This window comes from Coffea arabica, chromosome 5c, assembly GCF_036785885.1.
Source record: "Coffea arabica cultivar ET-39 chromosome 5c, Coffea Arabica ET-39 HiFi, whole genome shotgun sequence".
In the NCBI taxonomy this organism is placed as follows: domain Eukaryota; kingdom Viridiplantae; phylum Streptophyta; class Magnoliopsida; order Gentianales; family Rubiaceae; genus Coffea; species Coffea arabica.
This window is the reverse complement of record NC_092319.1, coordinates 46999644-47026688: the sequence shown is the minus strand read 5'-3', so window position 1 is coordinate 47026688 and position 27045 is coordinate 46999644. Positions and strand designations below refer to the sequence as shown.

Here is a 27045-nt window from a genome sequence, read left to right as displayed (position 1 = left end):
TGTGAATGGTTGAAAGTTTTAAACTCTGTGATAAAGCCCATTAACCAAAGAAACTGCTGAAGTCTTTTTCCTTCTCTTTTAAGTGTGTTGAAATAGCACTTCCACTTCTTTCTTCTCTAAGAGCGTGTTGAAACTAGGGTTGCAAACGAATCGAGCCGCTCGCGAGCAGCTCGAGTCAAGCTCGAGTCGAGCTCGAGCCGGCTCGAGTCAAACTCGAGCTCGAGCTCAGAATATTAAACTCGTTAGCTCGCGAGCCGGCTCGCGAGTTTGGGTATATATATATATATATATATATATATTATTTTTATTTTTATTTAATAATAAAATTACGTATATTATATATATATTTTTTATTTTTTATTTTCATAGTAAAATTACGTATATGTCCTTAATATTTTATTATTTATTAAAAAAAATATTATTTTATTTATTTTTTTTATAAATAAAATATTTATTTTTTATTTTTTTTCGAGCTCGAGCTCGGCTCGACTTGATTCGAGTCGAGCTCGAGCTCGAAATTTGCCGGCTCGTCGAGTTCGAATTTGGTAAAATTTAGTCGAGACTCGGTTCGATTAGCTCAAAACTCGACTCGGCTCGGCTCAATTGTAGCTCTAGTTGAAACTGCTGAGGCTTCAAAATCTAGCTCGTATGGGGAAACTTTTTACTAGTATTATGGGCTAAAGAGGGTGTAACCCAAAAGTTACAGTAAACGCCTAACCCAGTTCGGAGAAAATTCAAAGAATCTTCAACACGTTTGTTGGCTGTCCCGAATTTACAATTCTAATGCCATTTCATCCGGCGAACTTTACTGAGATATGAATTATGTGGTTGGCTTGTCTGCAATTTCTTGATCAAATAACCCGCAATCTGTACCTAACTGGATGTATTTTAATACCGCTAATTTATGAATCTGGCTTAGCCCAGCCGGCGACCCGGTTGACCACTGACTAGTAGGGCTAATAAAATCTGATCTATGAACTAGGAATAAGCCCTTTTTTTTTCTTTTTAAATTTGGTAGTATTTTTCAAATAGATTGCATCAATGGAGTCAACGGATTGGTCATGGAAGATACTACTGTTAAATGACGGTTTTGCGCAGTGGTTGAATCTGGCACATGTTCATACGGATTCCTTCACTATTTTATTGCTATCCAAACACCATAGATTTAACTCGATTTAACTATAGTTAGATATGCAGGCCATGGTTTAACTCGTAGGTTCTCTTTCATTTTTGTTAAAGTTAATTTTTTTTTTTTAATTTAAGTGGGAGGTCTTGAACCTAAGACTTCTCAGTTGCATTCTCTCTTTCCGTATCATCCAATTAATTCCTCCCTCTCTCAGCTTCTCTTTATGATAATAAATGTAAAACCCCAAAATTTTTGCTTTATGTCGTGGCATTTGTTCATGTCATATGCGGAATTTCATTGGTTTAACCTATTAGTATGTGTATATGTATTGAAAAAGAAATTAGGTGAAGTGATTATTGTATATGATTATGGTTGTAAATAAATCGAACCGCTCACGAGCAACTCGAGTGCGAACCTGACTTAAGCTCTGTCAATATTGAACTTGAGTTGACTAAGTCGAACTGGAATTCAAAAATACTTAATTCGTTAGTTCGCAAGCCGGCTCGATTATATATATATATTTTATTTCTTATTTTAATAGTAAAATTATATATATATATATATATATTTTTAACATTTCATTATTTATTAAGAAAAATTATATTTTATTCATTTTTTAAAAATAAAAAAAAATTTATTTTTTAAGTTCGTGCTCGACTTGAATCTTAATCGACCTCGAGCTCGAGTTTTACATTGAGAGTTCGAATTCGAGTTTCATAAAACTAAGTTGAGTCTCAGTTCGATTAGGGTCAAAATTCGACTCGATTCAACTCATTTGTACCCTTACACATGATAACACCATTTTAACCAAGTATTTTCCACTTTTTGAGTTTTGTAAAAGATTAAAAACCATATGGTATGACGTGCCATATTATTGGACTGGACTTTAAACTTCTTTTTCTGTTATTTTGTCAAAGCCTTTCGTAAGACTTTTGTGACTTTACAAACCTAAACCCCGAGTAAACCTCAAAAGCCGGCCTTCTCTTTCTGTTATGAAAAGATTTCCTATATTGTAGACTTCATGTCATAGATGGCATGTATGGAGTATTATATGTTCTACTTGCTCCTTTCAGACCTTAAATTTTGGGACTTATTGATTAAAAGCCAAAATTATTTGACTCTCAACATTCCATCTTAATCTCTTTTCCACTTTTTCTTTGGTACTCTGGGTTACGGCCTATCACGCAAACCTCAAACAACTGCATTCATTTTCTATTATTGTGTGTGTAGTCATCCTTACTTTGCATTAATCTAAGGCATTGGCATATTGAGGAAAGCATTAAAGCAAAGCAAGTGTGAATACAATAGTTGAAACTGCTTAAAATGTGTTGATATTGCATGGCCTTTTCATTTTTATGCGTAATTAGCAGTAGTATAAATATATTAGAATCTAGATGATGCGTTCCAGAGAGGCAGAGAAATGTCTAATTGTGGGTGACGAGTGATGCTTGTACACAAGCCCAGTCAGTCAGTTCCAACTTTCAACTCTGAAAGTAGTCTCTTACTGGACCAGTTCCTCCTGAGGACAAATGCCTCCGTTACATCCCACTGCTTTGCTTTGCTTTGCTGCCGGTGGCACCGTCCTTTTGTCCGCCTTCCTCAGCTTCCTTCCTCTCTTCCCTCGTTTTTCTACTCTTGGGGCCCACATTTTCAATTTACAAGCTTTATTTAAGAAATCCAAGAAAATGAAAATGACTCAGCTGACCAGAATGCAGTCATGCATTATGTGAGTTTGAGTGTGTCGACAAGGGCATAGTTGTCTTAAGATTAAAGACGTGTTGACAAAAAAGGTACCATCTGAAAAGATTATTATTATTTAAGGGATTTTTTTTCTCTCTCTCTCTTTCAAGGGATTAATTAATCAGTTAGTAGCAAGTAAAAGTCAAGAACTCAATAATGAAACAAAATAAAAGCTATCCACCAAATCGTGGGATTCAAAGATACACTGCTGCTGTGCTAAAGAAATTAAAGAAATCCAAGGCCTTGCTTGGATTGTTTGTTTCCGTCGAAAAATATTATCGTTTTTCGTGATCACATTTTTTTAACACCTTTTTTCCTCGCATATATTAAATCGCTATAATAATTTTTTCATGAAAAATAACGAAAAATGCAATCTAAACACAACCTTGAATTCTCAAATGGGATCAGAGCTTTAGAACCAATAATATAATGGTCTTTACGCTACCCTATCAGGAAGAATATGTGTCTCATTCAGTATTGTAATTGGAAGTATTGTGAGTACTGAGTAGTAGTAGTATATGAAAAATCGTGTTGCTTGCTTTCTCTTGACTGAAAAAGCCCCTTGATTAGCGCCACCTACCTGTCCCTGTATGTCAAGTTATTCAAAAATGTTGGGCATTTCTTCTGTTCTCTTGCGAGTTTAAAGAACATCAACATTATAGCAAATTTAAGCGGAATATATCATACGCATGACAGAGATATGAAACAAACAAATGGTTTTTTTTTTTTAAACAAAAAAAAAAATCTTATTCGTGTTGGTGGGGTTGGGGAAGGAATGAAGAGGCGCAGACTTTAGATTATCTTTTGCATAAAAGTGTCATGAAAATTCGGATTTAATCCGCAGAATTTGACTGTCTTATTGAACGTTTACTACTCTGCTGCCCACTAAATTTCATAAACTATACGTCAAGGATGAAATATTCTTTAATCTTTACATGCAATTAGCCAACAGTTTACCTATTCTACATTGAATTAGTCGTGACAAAAAAAAAATTTACTTCTAGCTACTAGTGGATTAGTATTGTGCTAGAGCTGCATTGAAAGTTGTAACCATTCTACTATCATGTATAATATTGAAAAAAAAAATAAAGGAGAATTGAAAAATATGTCCTAATTAACTATTTTTGAATTTGAATTATAATTATTCTTGGTGGTACAAGGAAAGGGGAATGAAGAAATTGTCATATCCATAGACAATGGCCATATGAAAGTTGCTGAGCTTGCATGGAAAACTTCAAATGATAAAAGTAGCACCCTATTTTATTCTATCTTTCCCTGTATGACTTTCCAGAACTGCATCAGGAAAACAGCTCAGCTAAACCCGGCCGAGAGATTAGGTTGTGTTTGGACTGCATTTTCCGTCATTTTTCATGGAAAAATTACTGTAGCGATTTGATATATGTGAAGGAAAAATGTGATAGAAAAATGTGATCACGAAAAACGATAATATTTTTCGACGGAAACAAGCAATCCAAACAAGGTTTCTCGAATGCAAGTGTTCAATACATGAAAAGAAAATTCTATGCAGGACTTGGGGCTACTCGGTCACCACATACAAATTCACCAAATGTACATGTTATCATCCATCCCCATACACAAACACATGATCCTGAGCGTTTTCGAATATCTTAACTGAGAATTTGGAATATCAATTCCAATGTTTACTTGGCCGACAACGTTTAAGTTTGTATGTATCGTGCTTTACAAAAAAAAAAAAAGAAGGTTTGTATGTATCACGTTACTTCCTTTTCTTTCTTTTTATTTGTCAAATTAACGATGCTTCGAGCTTTAACTTATGTATCTTTTACATCAAGCTATCACATGTACAGAAGGCACTTTGTTTTGACACGAACAGTGAAACAATAAGAATGCGTTAAGGACGTGCATCAACTCGTGATTAACTCATGATGATTATGAGAGTCGAATCCGGTTAAACCTTTTTAGCCATGAAATAGTTAATAAAAATTAGGGTGAAATACACTTTATTCCCTTGTGATTTAGTGATTTTTCATATAATTTATCCATAGTTTCAAAAGTCATACTTAATGCCCTTATAATTTGGATTAAGGTACCAAAGTGACGGGAAAATTACTCAGTAACGCATATTTTGGCCATAACGGAACTCAAGGCAATGTCGAGAATATCGTTGTTGTCTAAAAATTAAAATCGCTGAAGTGATCAAAATATGTAAATATAAAATGTATAACACTTTAACGTTTAATGATTTTGTATTTTACTACATAGCTGTCTTATAATTTAATGTTTTATTTTATAGCTCCCTTATAATTTTTAAAAATATATAACATAATCGCTTGGTAGTTAATTAATAATTTTAAACTTTATAGAGGAGTACTTTTGACATTTTAATTGGTCCTGTTATGGAATGCAAATTTCGTCACTTTAACATTTTAGTTCAAACGATAAAGCGACATTATATAGTTTTTCAAACTATAAAAGAGTTATATAAAAAAGTACTAAACCACGTAAAGATAAAGTATATTTTACCCTAAAAAATATAATTGTGGGTTTGATAAGCTTGGTGCCAAATGGATGAAAATTAAAACTAGACGTCTTAATTTTTAATTGTTCATATTTTTTTGACAAAAACCCAATTGCTATATCTTTGTCGATGGATGACACCGCACTCCACTCTCGAACCTTAAAAAGGAGTAGGAGTAGCAGTCACTCATATTGATTTGCTGCGTGCTTAACATCCAATCCCTTACTTTCCCACCTTTCTACTTATCTACGATTTTTTATATAAGCTTTCAAAAAATGAAACCGACAAATCATAAACGCGTGATTACTCAATTTTAAATTCGAAACCTTCTTAACTCTCATCCTTCTCAACTTCAATAACAGTCGGCCAAAACTTGCTAGATTTTCAAGATTATAAAGCTGCTTCTTCCTCTCAAGTCTTAACTACGACTACTTCAATTAATATCTACTACAGGCCCTTTCTCATCTCTTTCAGATTATTCAGCTCAGATTATTTTGGAGGTATAGAGCTCCACTAATCGAAAAGCTGCCATAGATGTACCCTTATCACTTATGCACAGTAATGCTATAAATTTAACTGGGGCCAAGACTGGGCTTTTAATTGTAGGTGGGATGCGTTTAGGAGGGCTACTGCTAAAAAGAGCAACGTTCCTTCCTCTTCTCCATCTAAACAGTGGATAGAGTTGTACTTTCAGTTTGTCATCAATATCATTTTCCTTGTTGGGATCACCAATTTATTCTCTGCATTCCCATACAGATCTGACTGCAGGTTTTTCTGCTTCTGAGCCAACCATCTCATCACTCTGTAAGTGAAAGTTTCCAACTTTGTCTTTTTACTTTTCCTTTGGATTTTTCGGTTCCTGGGTTTTGCAGTTTGAACCTCAGTTTTTCTGTATCAAGAAATGATTTTTGGAGCTTTGGTCCAGTTGAACTCGTTTCAAATTCACAAAAATCAAATCTTTTTGCTATTTCCTCTACATCCTAGCGGTAGTTTACTCATTACTGGACTTTTTACAGCTACTTATTCTAACATTGCGTATTCTGGTTCTATTTTTGCGACAGAATCTCAGCTGAGTGAGCGTCAGGACTGCCTGAAGTAGAAAGTTTTCAGCTGGTTTTTTTTTTTTTTTTTGTAGGGGGGGAGGACCAAAAAATGGCTAATCAACCATCTTGTTAAAGTAAGCTCCGATCCCTCAATGCTCAATATCCCGCAATGACTTCGCCACTTTCCGGTTTAGTCATTCCCATGTATCTCAATGTTGAATTTCTTTAACAGTGTTAACAGTTGAATGGTTTTGAATTGTTGCAGATTCTGATCAAGAAATAAGTGAGTCTGCAGAATTATTGGACTGGGGTGGTAACTTCTTGTTGATACTAATGGGCAAAAGCGGCAGAGACTGGACGCAGATCTATGCGATCTACGGCATGGACGATTGGCATACACCCTTTTTCCTACTCATCCATGCCGTCTTCTTCTCCGCCCTCTCCGTCTTCTTCCTCCTCTACTTCGAGCCCATTTGCTTCCTCACACAGCATTTCCTCCCCATCATCGGGCCCGGATTGGCCCGTTTCATCGCGGGCTTTACAGGCTCGGTTACCGCCCTCTCCGCCGTCTGCCTCTTCTTTGCAGCCGCCAACTTCTTCTACTCCTCTGTTTCACTGCACTGGGACATGGCCCAGCGGATGGTCAACTCGGTCTCCGACTGGTCGTCGGTGAAGCAAGCCCTCGACCTCGGGTGCGGCCGGGGAATCCTCCTCAACGCGGTGGCTATGCAGCTGAAGAAGTCAGGGTCGTCGGGGCGGGTGGTTGGGCTGGATCCGACTGGGGCACGGAGGAACGGGCCGAGCACCCTGTCGACCCTCAGGACAGCCGGGCTGGAGGGGGTCCAAGAGTATGTCACGTGCCGGGCAGGTGACCCCAGGACGCTGCCCTTCAGCGATAATTACTTCGACGTGGTGGTATCGTCTGTGTTCGTGCACACGGTAGGGAAGGAGTTTGGGGCGAAATCAGCTGCGGCGGGTGCAGAGAGGATGAGGGTGCTGGGGGAGGTGGTGAGGGTTCTGAAGGCGGGTGGGGTCGGGGTGGTGTGGGACCTAGTACACGTTCCCGAATATGTGCAGAGGTTGCATGAATTAAAGATGGAGGATATCAGAGTGTCTGAACGTGTAACGGCCTTCATGGTCAGCAGCCACATCGTATCATTCAAGAAGCCAAACCACCATTTTGCCGGGTCTAACGAAGTTAGACTCGATTGGAGATTCAACAATCTTTGTTGAATCGAAAGGATTATCTACAAATTTTTTTCCCCTATAAAAAAAAAAAGGGAGAAATGATGATGATGATGGAGAAAATAGAGAAGCATATATATATATATATATATGCATAATTAATAGTAACACAATACTGTATGATCTTTTTTTTTTTCCTTTTTTAATTTTTGGATGGGTTTTTTTTTTTTGGGAAAGGAGAGGGGGAGGGGGGGTGGTGGGGGGGGGGGTTTTTGTGGGGAGGGGTGATGACTGATGAGAAAGGAATCTGGGAAAACGAAGTGGAACCAGATGCGTCTCGTGATAGTAGTATTCGGGTGGGATGAGAATATTTCGAGCACTTTGTGTATAAAGTTGTTGAAAGTATAAATATAAAGATTCTGCTAATTTTTAGAGCATGAAAATGGTAAAAGAGTTGGACAAACCCGTTGTGTTGTTCCTTTTTTTTTCCTACTTTCTTTCTGCTTTATTCTTTTCATACTTGTTCACTAGAGTACAAGAATTCGTTATAAATTTTTTTTATTTCCAGAGAAGTAATGTGAGCCCCCCACCCAAAACCCCAATGCTTTTCCTTTCCCTTTTTATTTATTTTGTTGTTTGTTGTTGTTGTCTGCATAACTTTTTTGTGAACATATTGTAGCAGATGAGAATGAGTTTCTTTCTATTAGAGTGGATTATACTATAGTGACATGTTCAGGAGTTTGTGTCTGAATGCCTAACTGATAATGCTTTGTAGCAGAGGAAAATGGATGAATTGATCTATTTATGTATCAAATTGCCAAGTCGCTATCGTACGGGGTGATTAGTGCCATGGGAGGTGAAGTGGAGTGAATATGACATTAACTAGGCATGTGAGCTGGTGGCCATGCATGTTTTTTTTTGGTAGTTTCTGAAGGATTTGGATGTGGCTTTCCTTTTTAGCAGCGCTGCGTCAATTGCTTCCAATTCCACCGCTGCTGCTGTCGTCTGATTAAAAACTGCAAGGCCATGCAGAACCATTTGATTTCAGTGGCAGTGAAATGCATCATTTCTCTCTTTTTTCTGGCAAAATTTACTTTGATTTTACAGATTTGATTAGTGAAAGCAGAACCACCATCCGTTTTCTCATCCCATTATGAATTTATGATGATGGGCTAACGGATTCGGCGGTGGGAGGTTGATGGTGCTCAATATGGTCTGATTCTGATGCCATTTTGCGTCGGTTAGAATTTGACACAGTGATTGTTGAGTTGATTAGATTTGATATCAGCAGTAAGGCTGAGGGTCGTTGTGTTGTCGCCATCCTCAAATATGCACCTTTCAAATTTCCACAGCAGCGATGCATAAAATATCAGTTGTCGGGAAGAGTCTTGTTTTCAACAATCTGCATTTGGCTCTCTCTATTTAAATGCAGGAAACTTTTTTTTTCCTGTTTTTGGCCGCCAGTGGAATGATTATTGCAGTCTTGTTGATTATCACAACTATTGTATATTCTCAGGACTGCAGGTCACTGGTAAATTACCTATCAATACAGTCCTCACGGCATGTTTCAAATATACAATTTTTTTTTGTTGTGAAATAGTGTGCCGTTCTTACTTTAAGCCTTGTTTAGATTGCTGTTTTTCATTGAAAAATTACGTCATTTTTCGTAAACATATTTTTTTATTATCTTTTTTTCTTACATACATCAAATCGCTACAGTAATTTTTTCATAAAAAATGATGAAAAATGCAATCCAAACAGGAAATGTGTCGACATGTATTGGTTAAAAAATTCTTAGTACTGTTTTGTACCACTGAGAAAATGTACTTCATACAGAGCAAATAAGAATAAAACATCTCCAAGAAAGTTTGATCTTTGAGCACATCGATCAGCGCACCAAGAAGAAATTGATGTACCAAAATAAATTTTCAAAAGTTTTCTAGGTTTTGATACAATTGGATTAATGAACCTGAAAAGGAACCGTAATTGAAAATAACTAATCCTGAAAAAAAAAAACTAAATCTGATCTAACCAAGAAAATTAGAAGGAAAAAAATAAAAAAATGGGGCGCCTTATTACTATTATTTTTTTTTTGTCTTTTTCTGATTTCGAACTATTTATAAAGCTGATTAAACTGTAGGGATCTGCTTTTGTCACAGTCTTCCCATGCTTGCTTGAAAGTAGCCAATTCAAGAGAGACAGATAATCAAAAAAAGGTCCTACTCATTATTCGAAATTGTGGGATTAAAAGGCATAGGAATTGAGACAGTAATCATTCGGCTAGGAAGGTTGAAGGAAAAGCAGAAATAAAGTTCCTAATTGCTAACACTTACTAATATTATTGTTTAGCAGACCAGGTTTATTCCAAGCATAATTACATCCTCCAGTCCAGCGCCCCCGCCAAGACTAAGCTGTGAGTTATATAGGAACATTTGCTCTTGCACTTGACGATGTTTAATATTGTTGGACACACTTTTTCCTCGTGTGCTTAAAAGGGTGAGACATCAAGATCAAGAAGATTAATTCACTAAAATCATTAGCTTTTAGTAAACAGTAAGTTACAAGACCATTTTCTTTTCTTTTTCTGCATTCTAAGCTAGATTAGTCCCTTAAATCTTACAAAAGTAAGTAAAAGTTTGGAAGTCGAAGAAGACTGCCTATCTACTATCTAACTGAACTCAACATTCTATCTTTGTCTCAACTGAATTTATGGAGGAGGGGAGTTTGGTTGGTGTCTTCGATGTTTCACCTATTCCTGGAGCTTAGCATCTAAGTTGCAGCAAGGCTTGGATTGAGACCAAATACCTACCCTTATATTCTTTCTCTTTCACCATTTTGCTTCCGCAAGAGTTCAAGCTAGCTACTTCACTTCAGGGAGGGGAATAATTACTCAGCTCCTCAAATTAATAATCTGCACGATGCAGGTTGACGAGAAGGACATTGTCCTCTTGTGGTGGTTTTTCCACGATGAAAATGAGAGGAAACAAAAAAAGGACTTGTTCTTTAGGTACTAGGAGTAATTTCAAGCAAGCGGGCTTGCAATCGAGATACAAAAAATGATGCTATGATGGGATGATACACTGGTGCCAGATGAAATGTTTCGAGTCAAGATTTTTGATGATGAAAAAGGACTGACATTTGGACAAGAAAAGAAAATCATTTGCATTCTAGCTCATTTTGCAGCAGACAACAATCTTGTCTTGCGTAGGTAAGATAAGTAAGAGATTTTAGATTGAGTCGAAATGAAGAAACCATACAGATACAGTCCTGCTGCATCCACAATGATCAGTTAGGATAACACGTGCTCAGTTTGTGGCTTTCACGTCTTCATTTTTTTCGGCCTTAAGTATGATGGAAGGTTCTTTGATTGGAGTAGTAGACATCATCTCAGTGTCCAGAACAAGTCAAATCTCCCAAATCATAGCAGAAAATGCAAGAAATTCACATAGGAATTAAACAATTTAAATTCTCTAAGATGCTGATGTAAAATTTAGTGATTATATGGGTCCTTGTTTCCTCCTCAACTGTTAACGTCGATCAACCACTTCTGGAAATAGCAGCATGCTAGTCCTTTCTTCTACTAGCCTGAAGTTCTTCATTTTTTTTTTTTTTTTTTTGGGGACTTCTATCGAAGTAATTAGCTCTAGAACCCTCAAGAAATTGACTACGCACGTTTGCTTACTCCAAGCTGATTCAAGAAACTGCATTTCTAACTAGTCAGCACAAAGGAGAATTTTGTGCTTTTGCTCCAAAATTAGACAGAGGCACCACCACATTGCAAGACGACACTCAGATATTATATTACTGCACGTTTCAGATATTATATTAAATTTTATTTTACTTTTTTCTGAAATGGAGAGTTTTGACTTGACTTAGGTTCCGTTTGATAAAACTGAATCTGAATTCTGAAGTCTGAATTCTGAAATCTGAATACTGAAACAATTAATTTGCTGAATTTTAAGCACTGAAAAAAATATATGAATATCTGAATTTTAATGTTAAACCTATTTATACTGTTTGATAAATATTTATAACTGAATGCTTAATAAGTTTAATTTGACAATTTTGCCCTTATATTCTTTCATTCAAAAAAGAAATGAATCTATGATTTAATTAGTTTAAAATTGTTAGGTATGAAAATGACAATATTTATTTTTAAATCAAATTAATATAAAATGTGTAACATATGATATGAGGAGTATGGAGAAGATGTGAAAGTCATTAAAAAGGGAGAAAAGAGAAACTAAAAATTGTTAGATAAAGAATATTATATTGTTTAATTAAATAAGAATTTTGAACATAATTAACAAACAAGGGTAAATTTGGCAGATAAGATAAGGTAGCTGAAGTAATTCTATTGATTCTTATCAGAATTAAGCATTCAGTTAGGATTTTTGTGCTGAAAAAAATACACACAGGTTCAGCACTTCTTAACAAATTCAGCAAATAGATTTTGATTTATCAAACACTCAAAATATCTGAATGTCTGAAAAAATTCAGATTCAACACTTTTTTATGTTATCAAACAGACCCTTAGTGTCTGTTTGATTGATAATATAAAAAAGTGCTGAAACTAAATTCATTCAGACATTCAGATGTTTTGGGTGTTTGATAAATAAAAATTTTTCTACTGAACTTATTAAGTGGTGCTGAATTTGTATGTATTTTTTTAGCACAAGAATCATAACTGAATACTTAATTTACTTCAACTACTTTATCTTATCTACTAAATCTATTCTTGTTTGTTAATTACATTTAAAATCCTTATCTAATTAAACAACCTAATATTCTCTATCCAAAATCCTTATCTAATTAAACAATCTGACATTCTCTGTCTAATGGCTTTCTATTTCTATTTTCTCCCTATTTAATGACTTTTTTACAATTTCTCCATACTCCTCACATCTGTCTACTCCTTATCTTTTTCCATCTTTCTACTCTTTCATAATTTTGTCATTTTTTTCCTCCCAATTTTTTTTTATTGCTATCGTACTCACCGATCTCAAATTCATTATTTCCAATTGATTATTTGTTGTTTTGCGTCAACATTTTTCCATTGAAGTAATTCAATTACTATATAATTTGGTGTGAATTTAAAACTTGTTTATTGCAGCTTCCTTTTGTTTATATTTGGACTTTTCTTATCAAACTCTGATTTAAAAATATATTTGCACCGATATTTGGACTTTTCCATAATATATTTCTTCTTTTATAGTACTTTAATTTAAAAATAAATATTGTCATTTTCATACCTAACAATTTTAAACTAATTAAATCATAGGTTCTATTTCCTTTTTGGATTAAAAGATAGAAGGGCAAAATTGTACAATTTAGCTTATTAAGCATTAAGTTACAAATATTTATCAAACAATATAAATATGTTCAGCATTAAGATTCAGATATTCATATATCTCTTTTCAGTGCTTAATATTCAGCAAATTAATTGTTTCAGTATTCAAAATTCAAAATTCAGAATTCAGAATTCAGATTCAGTTTTATCAAACGGAGCCTTAATCGATTTCGGTCAGATCTGATCTTAAATTGAATGGACAACTGTACAACAAACCTAGTCCTAGGATTATAGGGAGAAGAATGAAACAAGTTTAGAATGAAAAATGTGAAAAACCATTGAGTAAGTTTTATGTATGAGAAGTATTAGCCAACTCCTAATAAGAGAGTGTATCTAAGATGCACTCCCTTTTCATGGAAAGGCATGTGGTGTTCGTTCGTTGCATAACATGCAAATTCTATATTTCAATGATTTATTAATAATTTAACTGACGAAACAACCAGGTCCCATGGTCTAGTGGTCAGGACATTGGACTCTGAATCCAGTAACCCGAGTTCAAATCTCGGTGGGACCTTGTTTTCGACACCATTTTAATGCCTAAACTGCGTAGGCTGCAAGTGCCAAACGACGCTTTCTTTCTGAAGACTGCACATGTGAGGAAAGGCCGGCTTTACGGCCATCCACAAAAGATTGCAAGCCTCCTCCTATTTGATTATCGGTTTTTCTAGTTGTTTTAGGTTGAGGGCCTAATTAACGAGTCTGCAATCCATGTTAAGCCTTTAAACACAATCTTTAGTTCCTCCTTAACCAAATCTCCTACTTACAATGATTGAAATATGCTAATTATAGTATGCCCTCAAACACATTTCCACGGGAAATAATAAAAATATTGGTGGTAGAGGTATTTTCGGGTCTGCATTATTTGTTTCCAACAACAATTCACGGAGTTGATTATGCTGTAGCCAAAGCTGGGACGGCGGAAATCATTAAATAGGAGAGCGTTACTTTCAGCACGTCTTCCTTACCTCTCAATTCCCATTGCTGACAACATATCCAGATCCTCCTACCCCATGACAGCCAACCTACTGGCAATGAAGAGAGGCGCGACTCAAGTTGGCACTACAATGGTATACACTCGTACCAACAAACAGAAGGCCTAGCACTTTTAAGGGATGCGCGCATGTCAACAGTTCCACAACATAATACGTTCACAAAATAAGACAAATATTAGCTAGCATCAATTTGAAAATCCAACATGGTATGCAACTTGACCATATACCATTTTTTTGTCCCTGCTCATGGTTCCATTTCCTGACAAGATTCCAACTACAAGAAGATTCTGGCCATCAAAATGCCACAAACTCTCAATTCTGTTTGGTTTTCATTATACCGCTTGAAACACTCTTGTACAAGTAAAACTCAAACTGTACAGAAGGCGAAGGAAAAATTACAATCAGCGGAATGCTAGTACACTGAAGTAGTAGGTACTCTTCCTACAGTGTAAAGAACACAAATGTACAAGAGTCCCAGTGATGACAAAACTGGCTACGTTGTCTCTTACACATTTAACCTTGTAGTCTTCAGAAAACAAGGCAGTTGTAGACAGAGTGACATGAAGATAATTCATGAGCTGTTATGTGGGGATACAGTAAGAAGAGCTGATAGCTGGGGGCAAGACGCAGACCAGATGAGGGCCAGGAGGATTGCAACTTATATGTGCCTCGTCCAAATCTGGAAGACCCAGTTGAGGGGGATGAACATATCCAGCAACCAGTGGTAAGCATAATATTGAAATCACCATCCTTGAACCTGGTCAAATACCAAGAAATTTTCAGGAAGGGTACTGCCTATTATTGACAACTGACGGCAACTTGCACAATTTAAATGTCAAAAGCAAGCAAAAGAACATGTCAAAAAGATACCTTGTTTTGCGGAGAGCGAAACATGACCCCTTTTCCTCCCAGCAATCATCCAATTCTCAGAATTAGCATTTACCTCATACAGTACTTCATCCTGTGCCCAAGAATAATAACCATGAGCAGTTTGCAAATGAACATGAAGAAACCACAAGCTCCCATGCTAATCAAACATTCAATAGCAAGAAAATCAGCATTGCCAGCTTGCTTTAGGACTACAAATGCTACTAACAAGGAAATCTAGGATAAGGATGAATAGCTTGCATAATATCTCCTCGCTAATGTTGCAGATCATCAATAGCGAGAAACTATAAGTCTGCTTCTTACATGACATTCTAGTGGCAGTAATAACAGAAAGAAGAAACTATGGACTTACGTTATTTTCTGATTTTTCCCCAAGATCTTTTAACCTCTCAACTCTCCACTGCATTGTCACAAGCTGGCCAACTCGGAGTCCACTTGAAGGAAGAGGTAGGAAACCAACCGCAAGGAAAGGGTCCAGCACGGGTCGCTGCAAAACAAGAGCACTCCTGAAATTCAACTGCTTCACAGAATCATCAGAGGCAATAGGTTTCGCATCCATGGGTGTGTGGGCTCCAAGAGTTCTACTACCGGAAATTCCATATTGTATATTGAGTATGCTATCAGAATGAACCGCCTCTACTTGATCTGCACAAGGAAAACAACAATTTTGAGGGAACGTACAACAAATGAGAGAGAGAGTGCAACTGACTTGCTTACATGCACAAAACTATACATACTCAGGGATAAAGAACGTCTCATTTCCACATAGAATCTCTAATCGGTTTAAGCATTTTTTTTTGGGGGCGAATAATCAGTCCAAGCATTTGATTTACAGCCAGGATGCTAAAATCTCTGAGTAGAACTGCCAGATAAAATGTCCTATAGTTCAACGTACACAAAGCTTCAACTGTTCATAGAGATACTAACATGAAGGAATGCCCCACTGAATAGGGAAGACTTAATTTGGATAAGCATCAATAGAACTTTTCTTCAATTTCCAACTTTTATCTTCCAGTAAGAACATCAAATGATCTTACATTCTGCTTCATCAAGCAGTACAGTGTAGTAATAAGTACTTTTAAGTGCCCAAATGCATTACCAAGAAAAGTATCAAGCCAAGACATTCCAACCCCTCCATAAAAATAATGCAGCAATAGCAGTGCAGCATAACCAAGAAGATAAACTTAGTGTTATCTAAAAGCACAAACTGTTAGTTTCAAAAATATGTCCAAATTCCAAATTACACGTAATTATTTTACACGAGATTCCAGTCAGAAATTTCTCAGTCATCAGTTAAGCCAGACAGTTACAAGTGCTTGACAAAAACTTCTTTGGCAATTAATGTGCACCAGTTGTGCTACAATAGAGTTATAATTCACTAGTTGCTCCAGATGCTCTCCAAATCTGAAAAACAAAAACCAGAAGTTATTTGTATTCCATGGAAACCTCTGCCCACATCACCATTCGATATTTCTTGGCCCATTATTGGCCAAACCACCTGGGCACCAGGCCCAATGTGAGTTGGATCACTTAGCCACGCTTCATAATTGGAAAAAAGAGCACTGTAGAAATACATGCTGCTCTGCCAAAGAAAGATGATGGAGAGTTGGCCGAAATGGGCACTAAAAACTTTTCAAGAAATCTCCTTAAGAAACTTGCACTTATGAGGTAAAATTTGCTTCCTGACTAGTTACAGATTCCTTCAACAATAAGGGCACTCCTACCAAGATAAAGCTATTAATGTTTCAAGGTCCATCAACATGTGTGTCTAATAAATTTACATTATCTGACACTAGAGGATAAATCTTTATAAGCATATTTTTATGTACTGTAGCCTCCTGTAATATCATATTCTGTATCATAGCGACAAAAAAGTCGACAATCCTTTGGATATAAATGTTGGGCGGCTTCCTTTGATATTTCTTCCTTCACTGTTTACATTCAGGAATAAATGCAGTAAATGAACACTGCATCATGTGTGATGTCTTTTTGAAGATAAAAAAGACGTGAAAGAGAGACCAAAACAAAAGCAAAGGCGTACCTTTGGGCAATGCATTCTCAAGACCTATACTGAACAAAGTTGCAGCTCTTGATTTTGGAGAAATGGTGAGTGGAAAGAAGGCAGAAGTTGGTCTCCTATCACCTTTGCCAATATGAGTAAAGCCATCTTGAAGATCCAGCCAAGCATCATAGACAGTCAATGAAGCTTTCACTTGTGAATGAAGTATCACCTAGGCAAGACATGGACTTAGTCACAACTTTGACAATTGTTCTACATTCAAGTATTAAATCTAGATTTGACTGTACACATAAGTTCCAAGGGCATTGCTGAAGGAGGCTAATCAGTTATAGTTAATCAGGTCAAGTTACTTGTTCTACCCTAGAAACTGAGCCCTGTAGAGAAAATTAATACCAAGCAGAGCTTAATTGTTGGGCTGATTTTGATGTACTGCAGCATCGGAACCTCAAAAAAATCAAAAGCATGATGCTTGACAAGGAAATATATTAATCGAAACAAAACTAATATGACAGTAATCAGAAGAAAGTGAATCCCAAAACTATGCGATTTGTACCTGTAAAAGCAGAGTACCATCATTGCATTTATCTACAACACGTGTACTGACATGGAAAGGCTCTGTAAAGTGGACTGCTAAGGTCCTGCAGAGTGGTGCCAAACTATCCCAAATCAGTTCGAAAGCAGAATATCAGAATAGAGAAAAATCAATGGGAAAATGGAACAGATACTAGTACTTTTCGAATGTCTGGTTACATGATACACCAAATTCAAGTTTCAGAGCTATTGTCCGTAATCCATCCACAACACTCTGCCTCTGTGAAACTGCAGCACCTGATAAATTAAAAGAAAAACCATCAAGCAGCACAGAACGAGAAACTAAAACATAATGCCTGCTCACAGCATATTAAACAACAGCAAAACTAGATTCAACCTGCTTGTGTTCCTCTATTCAATCTCTCGCTGATAGCACGCATTGGAATCCACAATATAGAAGTTATATTGCTTGCCCAATCAGGCAACTCAATCTTTCCATCGTGGAGTGTCAACTGCTTAGCTTCTGCCGAAGCATGAGCCTCATGATCTACAGATAACTCTGAGGGACCAAAGTCAGATGCATCAGGGGATCCATCAGCATACCTCTCAATTTCGATTCCATATGCCTGTTCTATACTCAAACCAGGACCAGTGTCTATGTGCAGTATAGCACCCTTGAGAGGGTAGTTTATTGGCTTGACAACAATGCCAACCAATTGACATTCATTCATCAGCAAAGCGGATGAGACAGCTGCAGCAAGATCAACCAGAGGTCTCGGGTTGAATACCTGATAGTAAGTTCCATTCGAATAATGATATGAATTAGAAAATAAGTATTAAACTGCCTTTCCACCCTCTGTAAGGTTCAAAAGTAAATATGAAAAAATTAATGTTAATGGAGATCAATGAGCTAGTGGATTTATCCTATCCTTAATATCAAACATATATGAAGTTGTTGAGCAAGATTTTGCCAACAATTCACTATCATATGAAAAGCACACTACCTTCAAGATAGGCCTTGTCGGCTTTTCATAACTCATAAAATCATCACTGTCTGCTGGTCCACCTTTGGAAAAGCTATGTGATCTGAATCTCAACTGACCAATCTGCCCAGTGAGAACACCCAGTACATAAGAACCTGGTTTCTGTGGAGGTAGGGCTACTGTGATCGTATTTCTACCAGGCTTCAAGGTTGTAGCATTGGAGCTCTTCAATGCCTGAAATTTGAAAGTAAATATCATGTTTCCATAATAATAATAATAATAATCATCTGTCAAAAGACTGAGACCTAGCATTTAAAGATGAAGAATGGAAACCTTAACGCCCTCATCAGCACTGTTCATGGCCGTCAGAGTGAGACTGAAAGAGTCAAGAACAATATCATCAGGAAATCCACTCCAAACTGTTACTGACAGGGTACCAGGATCCCCATCACATAGCTCCAATGGAGGCCCAGGATTGCCGGAAAATGTTATCAACGAGGATACATCTAGAGGCAAAGGGTGTTTCATCTCACTATGAGCTAGACGAACAACTTCAGACTGGAATGCTTGGCGTTCCTTAGTCAAGAACAATCCTTTATCTAATGACAGCAGTCTGACACAAGAAGACAGGTAGCCAGCTTGATCATTGAGTATCTTCTGACACTCTGCCAAACTGGGGAGAACTTCAGCCAACAAATTCTGCCATCCTTCACCAGCATAAAGAGCACAAACCTTCTCATACAACTTGGCAGCTAGATCAAAATTTCCAACTTTATGGTAAATAGCTGCAATTTCACCATCAAGGACAACTCCATGTCTCTTCCACCAAGAATGATGATAATTTTCAGCAGCACCTTTTGACAGATCCAGGTATTTTTGCTATGCAATAGGGAAAGGATTTGGAACCATGAAAAAGAGAGATTAAACAATCATTGGCCAACTGAACTTGAAACTGGATACCAGGAAAATACAAATGAAAACACGACAGAAAAATCTCCAACTGTATAGTTATTCTTTATCTGTAAGTTGGAAAATAACCAACTTTGGAAGATTGGAACCGCTAACAGAAAAAACCAACAAAAACAGTAAAAGACGAAGAAAGTAAGAGGCTCCTAAAAAACGAAAAAAGAAAGAGTTGACTTGGGCCAGTTGCTTCAGACAAATCAATGTCAAACAAGCATTTAATCTTGGCCAAACTTATAAAGCATTTCCTTGAACCATTAAGTTCAATAAATTGAATTTTAAACCAAAACCAAATCAACCAAAAACATGTAATCAAAATAGGAAAAAGCAAGATCATTATTAACTATTAAGATAGTTCTGTCTGTCAACTATCCCACACATAGCTGTCGATCATATATAAAAGGTTCTATCATAAACTAGCAGAAACAAGTATTTTACATGATGGAAGCACAGATTTTCATTTAAGTAGTGCAGGGCTCCAGAATTTTACTAATCCACACCTTAGCACCTCAGGACACATAATAAATATGCCTAGGATAAATAAACTGTCATATACCTCAAATTCCTCTGTAGAGGATAGTGATTTCCTTAGATCTGCATCAGAAATGGTATTCCATAAAGCATGCTCAGCAGCAACATAAATTTCTGCAAGTCTCATTGGTCGATCAATCATGCTCTCAAAGTTTCCAGGTGAAGAATTTGTTCGTGACATTGATATAGCACGTGCTTTAGGCAATGGAGTGAGTAAAGTTGAGCTGTTATTAAATTAAAATCAATTAGGAAGAACGAATGAAATAATTTAGGACCACAAGAATCAGATAGACAAGATCAGTTAACTAGCTTCCTCAATGGCAGCAGCTTGTTGACCACCACTACCACTGAACAAATCTTAGCAATGTACTCATGTTTCTTAAGTTTTCATTACCCATCGGCAGCATTTGTTCGACCGTCAAACAACTCAAACACATTTCCAGCAGAAAGAGAAGCCCTCCTGCGATTTGCCTCACGTAGAAGTACAGTTGGTTCTAAGGGTAGTGGTTTCCTCTGGATGCCAAAGTGTTTTACCTGTGGAACTTCTTGAAGAATCATCTGCACATAAAAGTTCATACAAAAAGCTTAATTTTGATATGACTAACAATGTTGAGGATGATACATGTTAAAATTACTATAAAAAACTCAGATGCTTCCAGGAAGGGCATGCTATTAACTGAAAATCCTTAATTTATAATGAAATAGTCTCAGTTTCAATGTCAAGTCCACCAAACATCAGTTAACTAGTCATTGCTACTTTCCCGAAGTGAAAGTTCAAATTTTTCACAGAAAGTAGTATCAAGAAAAGTTGATTGGCTCTATAATCTTTGTCATTAGTTTAAGAAGCAGAAAGTAGCTTGTGGTCCCATAATCTCCCTCGATTACTCGAATTATTCCTTGTTTTCCCATGGAATATCATATTTCGTAAAGTCTCACCTAGGCTTATAATCAGGCCAAACCAGTATATTCAATTTGACTTACTATGACAATTGTTTTGCACTGCTCAACTAATTATCTGAAAGAACCTTATTAAAAACTTTCTTACCAAAAGTGTAGTCAAGCATAAACATGACTTGCAATATAGATTCAACTTAACATGAGTAATAAAATAGTATTATTCCACTTTTTTTTTGGTGGGAGGGAGAGTAATACTATTTGATAAAATTGTCTTAACTTCTTGCATCTTTACCAAACCTTTACAGTTGCTTCAGAATAATTGACACCCAATTTCAACCATATAAGGGTTCATTCTTTTAAAAGAAAAAGAAGCTTCTGTCCAGTTACTAGATACCATGTGCAGAAAGGCACCTTTTCTTTCACAAGCACCTCTGACGAAGCATCAGGTGGAAGAGAAGGCCAAACTGCTGGCTTAGGCCATGACAGCATGCTGAGTGAAGCACTGCTTAAGAGAAGAAAATTGTCAGCATACAAGTCGGACAACCCTGGTGCTGTAGAGTAGGAATGTTAAGTGTACTGGCATAGCAGCCTTATGTTTCTTGAAAAAGCAATTTATAGAAAAGAAAAAGGGTTGACTGGAGCAAGGGAAGTTGTCCAGCTACCTGTTCACAGGACTTCTTGGTATAACTGATCCATAACCAATTAAATATGCAAGTCGCATTAACTGCCAAATCCATTCTTTCATCATAAGAAAAGAGCAGAAAATTGCAAGCAGATATCTGGTGATTTTACATGAAGGAAATCACTCAAACAGTGTGTGCAGAACAGTGCAAATTTACTTGAGAGAGATTAACAACCTTAGTACGACTTAAAGAATAAAGATCCCCCTGAACACGATAAAACTCCTGTTCTACATCAGCTGCGACTAGCCCATCTTTGTAATGGGAGGAAGTTGCATTTATTAGAGCCAAGCAAGCATTTATTACCCATGCTTCACGCATGCAGAAGGGTAATACACTCTGAGGAAAGAGTACCACCAAAAATAAATAAACAAATAAGAAAATAATGTACAAGGAGTGAAGATACAAGACAAATAATTTAAATAATGTTAGCAACTACCTCGTGTAGAGCCAACACTTTTGAGAAGCTAATAATGAATGAGTAACCCCTTGATGCAACCTCAAATGGGCGATTTAGCTTGAATAGTAGCTAAAAAATGATGTAACAACACAAAGGTCAATACCAAGTTATGGAGAAGAAAATGCCTATGAGATAATAATACTTATTAGAAACAAAACACTTAAAACATCCATGAAATAGCAATACAGCATAAGCTAAGTCCAAGAAAGCATTATCAACCTCAAAAATTGGTCTTGGAAATTCTTGCAATTGAAATGGAATCAAATAACTCAGCAGGATAGATCCGTATGATAAATCAAGATTTATGGTGACTTCAATCAAAAGCTTTTGTAATATGATATCAAGTTGAAGACCGTCCAACAACCAAACAGCAATAGATAACAAGGGAAATATAAGTCCAAATATGGCCCAAATCTAGATTGTCCAGAATCAAACTTAAGGAAGTGTTTAAATGGAAGAAAAGCTGGTGTATCCTATGCACTACCAACCTAAGCTAGTCATAGTGAGTCTTGCACACCTTTGCTTGACAGGCAAACAGATACTGCCTAAATTCAAACTCCCGAAATGAATCGTCTTGAACCATTTGTGTCAGTGCTTTCTTTCCCAGGTTCAGCACTGCAGCTTGATCATCACCATGGTCCATACCTCCAAATTCCCGTTGTTTCCCACTAATATTAACTACATGACACAGAGAGACATATATTTAATTCCTCAGCTCTTAAAAGAAAGGGATCACAGTACCAATGAAGAAGACCAGGCAGCTTAGCAAATTTATAGAAAAGTGGACCTATGAAAATAGCCGGATCCAGCATATAGGACAACTTTATGAATCATTTTCCCATAGAAACTTCAAAAATTCCAAAACAGGAACAAAGAAAAAAACTCATGACAAAGGGATTAACAACTAAATTACTAAGTATATACTTCTTCAGTTTACCTGACAAAACTGCCTCATTAGTCCTGACAAAATCAGCAATCAGATCATTCACAAAACAGGGAACAGGCATATTTGCTGAACTTAATAGAACTGTCATTAACCAATAATGGTAGCTGAAGAATGTAACTGATGCATTATGTCAAAATTATGTGGACATCCGTCAATGGAGATGGAAAATCAAAATTTTTAATTCAAATCCCAAAATTTTAGCACCATCTCTTAAGTGAAAGTTAAGTGATTTTAGATGAATAATTAACCATAGCGTCATAACGGATCAATTAGGAGTCATAGTAGATTTGGACCCTAAATTAGTAAGCTTCAAAGTGCATGGCTACCATTAACCATCAGTTATTAACAAATTATCCTCAATAAAAACAAACAATACAACAATTTACAGTACCTGTTTCCAGGTAGCAGAGTTCTAGTTCGTCATACTCCCGCAATGAATCCTCATGGAGATGAGCAATCTCAAACATAAAAGCCAAGCTTTCCTGCAAATAGACATGATACAGTTGCAACAGAAAAACCTAGAATGAGAATGCTAGTACTAAACCAGTTGTATATGATAAGCCTATAGTGTGCAAACATGTAAGAACGCTGAAGACTATAAGTCTGGAGACACTAGCCTAATACCACTTACAACAGGGGGGAAAAGAGGAGTGGCAAGACATTCGACATTCAACAAGTCACTACGTTTTACATGATTACTGTTGCAGAATTAAAACAGAACTACTGATTGCTGATAGTAATCTAGCCCTCACCCACAAGCATACTCTTTAACATCATCAACCATCATACCTTAAGAATAAAGAAGTTACAGAAATTCCATATGGGCATAAAGCGCTGTTCACTAAGCTTGCGAATTTCATCCTCATAAAACTGAATCCGCCGATCAAGTGTATTTCTTATGCATTCCGTGACTTTCAACTCTAAGTCTTCCCAAAAATTTGCATCAATTCCATGTATATCCAGCTTGCAACACCTGAATGAAACAATAATCAGCACTTCAGAAAAGTATATAGGGTTGCAGTGATCACATTGCCTTTCTATGACCAAAAACCACAAGCCACAGTTTTCCATATTTTATGTCCTCTTAAGTCGATAACAAGCTTCTGAATTAGCTTGGATATTGTGTTATTCAGTTACTTGATGTTCACTTATGTTGTGGTCAAAATATAGACAGCAAATGATGGAAGAGAGAGGAGAAAGAAGACGACAATATGAATGAATCAACAATTTCAACACAACTTCAATTCAAATTCCAACCAGCTGGTTTTGTAATGACAGGAACTCTACACAATTTAACCACATTCAGACTAGAATATCAAATTGAGTTATCAAAATATGAATGCAACATTAACCAGAAAAACTTAACTATTAAATAAAAACTGTATTATTGCTCGATAAAAGACCTTATTTAAATTTTCAATATTACAGCTTTACCTTTCCCTCTTCTTTGAGCTGAACTCTACTTCAAGTTTGGCGTATACTTTTTTGGCCATCTTGGTGGCCTGATCATTGTGAACTGGTGCTTTAGAGACAAAAACAATAAACCACTCCCGTTCGTCATTTTGAACTATTAGCTTCAGGCGTGGTTTAAGAATAGTTTTAAACTCGTCAAGATCCTAGCAAAGCAAGAAAATTTTCATCAGAGGCAGAAGAAGAAAAACAAAATCAGAATAAGGTAAAAAACAGAAATGCAGAATGAAAAAGATTGTAGAACTACCTACCCCTACCGTATTACTGTGTATCACAGTCACTAACGCACCGCAATAGATCACAATTTAAAATAAATCCATTTAAAGCTTCAACCAACATGAAATAATGCACAGAAGATGGTCCAGGAATAATATTTCCCATCGCTAACTCTAGGAATATAAGAATATCGGTGAAAAGCACTTTGGCATGAGAAAATGTTACTGGCAATTCTACTTTGCCATTCACAAAGATTAACCTTATTTCCTAAGCCCTCTCGTAACTCAGCAAATTTGAAGTTCATGGTCTTTTTTATTCTTTTAATTTTTTTAAGATTAAAAACTCATGTTTTGGATCTAGACTCTATTCCTTAATGTGTCTCAGCATATGGAATTAAACCATGTCAAGGAAATGGACAGTCTCTGTTTTAAGTCAAAAGCTTGGGTTTGGCTAAATTAAACCCCTTTTACTCCAGTATAACTCCGTCTGAATTTATCATGATGAAAATCAATCAATAAAGTGCAATTAGGACATTGCATTGTAAGAACCAATTATAGTGCAACCTAATACGTGGGCTCCCATTGAGTAGCATGTCAGATATGTGATGGTATCACTGCTTATGAAGCAACATTAACAATTCTACCATATACATCATATAAAGACACCAATAGATGATCAGGAAATTGTTTCATGCACCTCACAAGTCACAAGAACCACAGTAGCATATGGTTCTCGGAACCAGAACAGCGATTGCTCTTGGGGAAACCGGCTACGAATTCTTGAATCTGTTGTCAATATATACTCCGCAGGCAGCTCATCCACAAGCACTGAATTACGGGTCTTGTTATTCAGAAATGCTCTTTTGAATGGCAACCTTTCTTCAAACCCCTTCTTGACAAGAGGCCACAAATCACTCACATCTTCAACTGAAAAGTATTCCCGGTTACAAAATGAGTCCAGGATAGCTTTATAAAGATATCGACCAAAATAGGTAGGAAAAAATAGTAACTTGATATTTTTGGTTCACTGCTCCCGTCACTTCAGCTGCTTCTAGTAACTAATGCCCTCTTTGGTGAATCCACAGGGATCAACTTTCGAAAGACTATCATTTTGCAATCTTTCAGATTAATATTCATTAGTGACAAAATTGAAGTAAGCTAAAAATGCAATCTCAAGCCCATGTACGCAAATCACTACAACTCTGCCCTGAAATATTAAAATCCAGAATGCTATCCAGAACCAATACAATACTAGTAAATTAAGCAATCCAGATGTACCATACCAAGAAATTTTGAGCAAAAACTAAAATTTTCTTCTTTCACATAGGAACCCATTTGCCTATAGATGAAGGAGACTAATCAAAGCAGAACAGCATTTTCAAATCCCAATTCGAATTGAATTCAAAACGGGCGAGTGAGCTCCCCCCCCCCCCGGCGGGCGGAGGCACATTGTTTTTCTTTCCATAGGGAATAGTTTCTAGTTCTTACCGGCAATTATGATGCGATCGAATGAGGTTTTGATACTCTGGAACTGAGCTAAGAAGTTGGCCATCAGAGATCGGCGGAAACCATTAGCACCAAGTTGAGAAGTGATCGATAAGGAAATGGTACAAGTAAGTGTTTGGTAAAATGTCCAACAGAGAAGAATGGAATTGAATCGAGTTGAAATTCTTCCTCGCAAGTGCTGAGTGAGATGTGTGTGGGGCTTTGCCGGGTGGCGTGGTAGATTTCCTTGTTCCGTCGATTTTGGGATTTTACCACCTAGTATGGTACATTACACCTGTTAGTTAATTTTACCAAGGTTTCGGGTATCATCACGCCTTATTTTACTTCAGCTTAATTACGTCTTGGCCCTTCAACATTTTTAACTTGGTTTTTTTTTATTTAATTTTCTTTTCTTTAGAATTCTTTTTTGTGTATTGTACTTGGGAAGTTGAGTTTACATGGTCAAGGAAATTTTTGTATATGTACATGTAGAAAAGTAAAAATAGCAATAAATTTATACTTCTATTTTTTTGAATCATTTAAATTTTGATTATTTAATAATATGCACCGCGTAAGATATTCTTTTACTATTATAAACTCAAATTTAATCAAAGATAATCTTATGAAAGGAATAAAAGTTTAAGTTGCGTGCATATAGCAAAATGCTCTCTTCTTTTTGAATCTTAACTCAACTTTTTGATGTCATTTAAGAGGCAAAGACAATTGTTGATTAATGACATAAAAATAGGTAATATTTGAGGAGGGACAAAAAAAAAGAAGGGTTAAAAGTTAAAAGTCTTTATCTCATTTTGGTTGACTATTTCCATATAACAATACTAGAAAGAATTCAAGTGGCAGCTAGAGCAGGAATGATAATCCTTCAATTCATTTGCAAATAAGAGATAACCCCATTAAGTTTTTGTTATTATTGTATTTTAACCTCTCACGATAATGCTTCTCCCTTTCTAGTCTCAAGATTGGTGCAAATGTGATACAAGATTCTGCTCTTTTTTGCTAGTCTCATGTTTCCAAAAGAAGGA

At 36.4% G+C, this 27045-nt stretch overlaps 2 protein-coding genes and 1 non-coding gene across 6 annotated transcripts; 2 read left to right on the top strand and 1 right to left on the bottom strand.

The window, feature by feature from the left end:
* The first annotated feature begins 5561 nt into the window (after positions 1-5561).
* LOC113688962 (uncharacterized) lies at positions 5562-7717 on the top strand. Of its 3 annotated transcripts, XM_072051330.1 has the most exons (4): positions 5562-5866; positions 5973-6170; positions 6428-6543; positions 6675-7717. In XM_072051330.1, exon 4 carries the CDS (start codon positions 6743-6745, stop codon positions 7640-7642), a length of 900 nt encoding a protein of 299 aa, XP_071907431.1. In that variant the 5' UTR covers positions 5562-5866; positions 5973-6170; positions 6428-6543; positions 6675-6742; the 3' UTR covers positions 7643-7717. The 3 variants fall into 3 exon arrangements, with proteins under 3 accessions (XP_071907431.1, XP_027062592.1, XP_071907432.1); XM_027206791.2 differs by having other exon boundaries at positions 5562-6170; XM_072051331.1 differs by lacking the exons at positions 5562-5866; positions 5973-6170 and having other exon boundaries at positions 6198-6543.
* A 5669-nt stretch (positions 7718-13386) lies between these two features.
* Positions 13387-13458, top strand: TRNAQ-CUG (transfer RNA glutamine (anticodon CUG)). The gene has a single exon. It is a non-coding gene; the product is annotated as a tRNA-Gln (tRNA).
* A 778-nt stretch (positions 13459-14236) lies between these two features.
* Positions 14237-26221, bottom strand: LOC113690228 (trafficking protein particle complex II-specific subunit 130 homolog). Of its 2 annotated transcripts, XM_027208063.2 has the most exons (21): positions 26009-26221; positions 25218-25447; positions 24270-24451; positions 23625-23808; positions 23227-23317; positions 22407-22567; positions 21869-21958; positions 21607-21768; positions 21412-21473; positions 21161-21251; positions 20247-20410; positions 19878-20076; positions 18692-19237; positions 18380-18592; positions 17773-18163; positions 17576-17672; positions 17398-17482; positions 16866-17055; positions 15177-15469; positions 14807-14897; positions 14237-14693 (listed from the first exon to the last, which is right to left on the bottom strand). In XM_027208063.2, the coding sequence occupies exons 1-21, from the start codon at positions 26070-26072 to the stop codon at positions 14518-14520; spliced, it is 3762 nt and encodes a 1253-aa protein (XP_027063864.1). In that variant the 5' UTR covers positions 26073-26221; the 3' UTR covers positions 14237-14517. The 2 variants fall into 2 exon arrangements, with proteins under 2 accessions (XP_027063864.1, XP_071907430.1); XM_072051329.1 differs by lacking the exons at positions 14237-14693; positions 14807-14897; positions 15177-15469 and adding an exon at positions 16519-16755.
* Between the last annotated feature and the right edge of the window lie 824 nt (positions 26222-27045).

What these genes read in the sequence shown, in the direction of transcription:
- LOC113688962 (XM_072051330.1), top strand. Translation starts at nt 6,743, where the DNA reads ATGGGCAAAAGCGGCAGAGACTGGACGCAGATCTATGCGATCTACGGC.
- LOC113690228 (XM_027208063.2), bottom strand. Translation starts at nt 26,072, where the DNA reads ATGGCCAACTTCTTAGCTCAGTTCCAGAGTATCAAAACCTCATTCGAT. An exon ending in AGCTCAAAGAAGAGGGAAAG is followed by an intron (nt 23,809 to 24,269) that starts GTAAAGCTGTAA and finishes TGTTTCATTCAG; the next exon opens with GTGTTGCAAGCTGGATATAC. An exon ending in AAGTGTTGGCTCTACACGAG is followed by an intron (nt 21,769 to 21,868) that starts GTAGTTGCTAAC and finishes CTCTTTCCTCAG; the next exon opens with AGTGTATTACCCTTCTGCAT.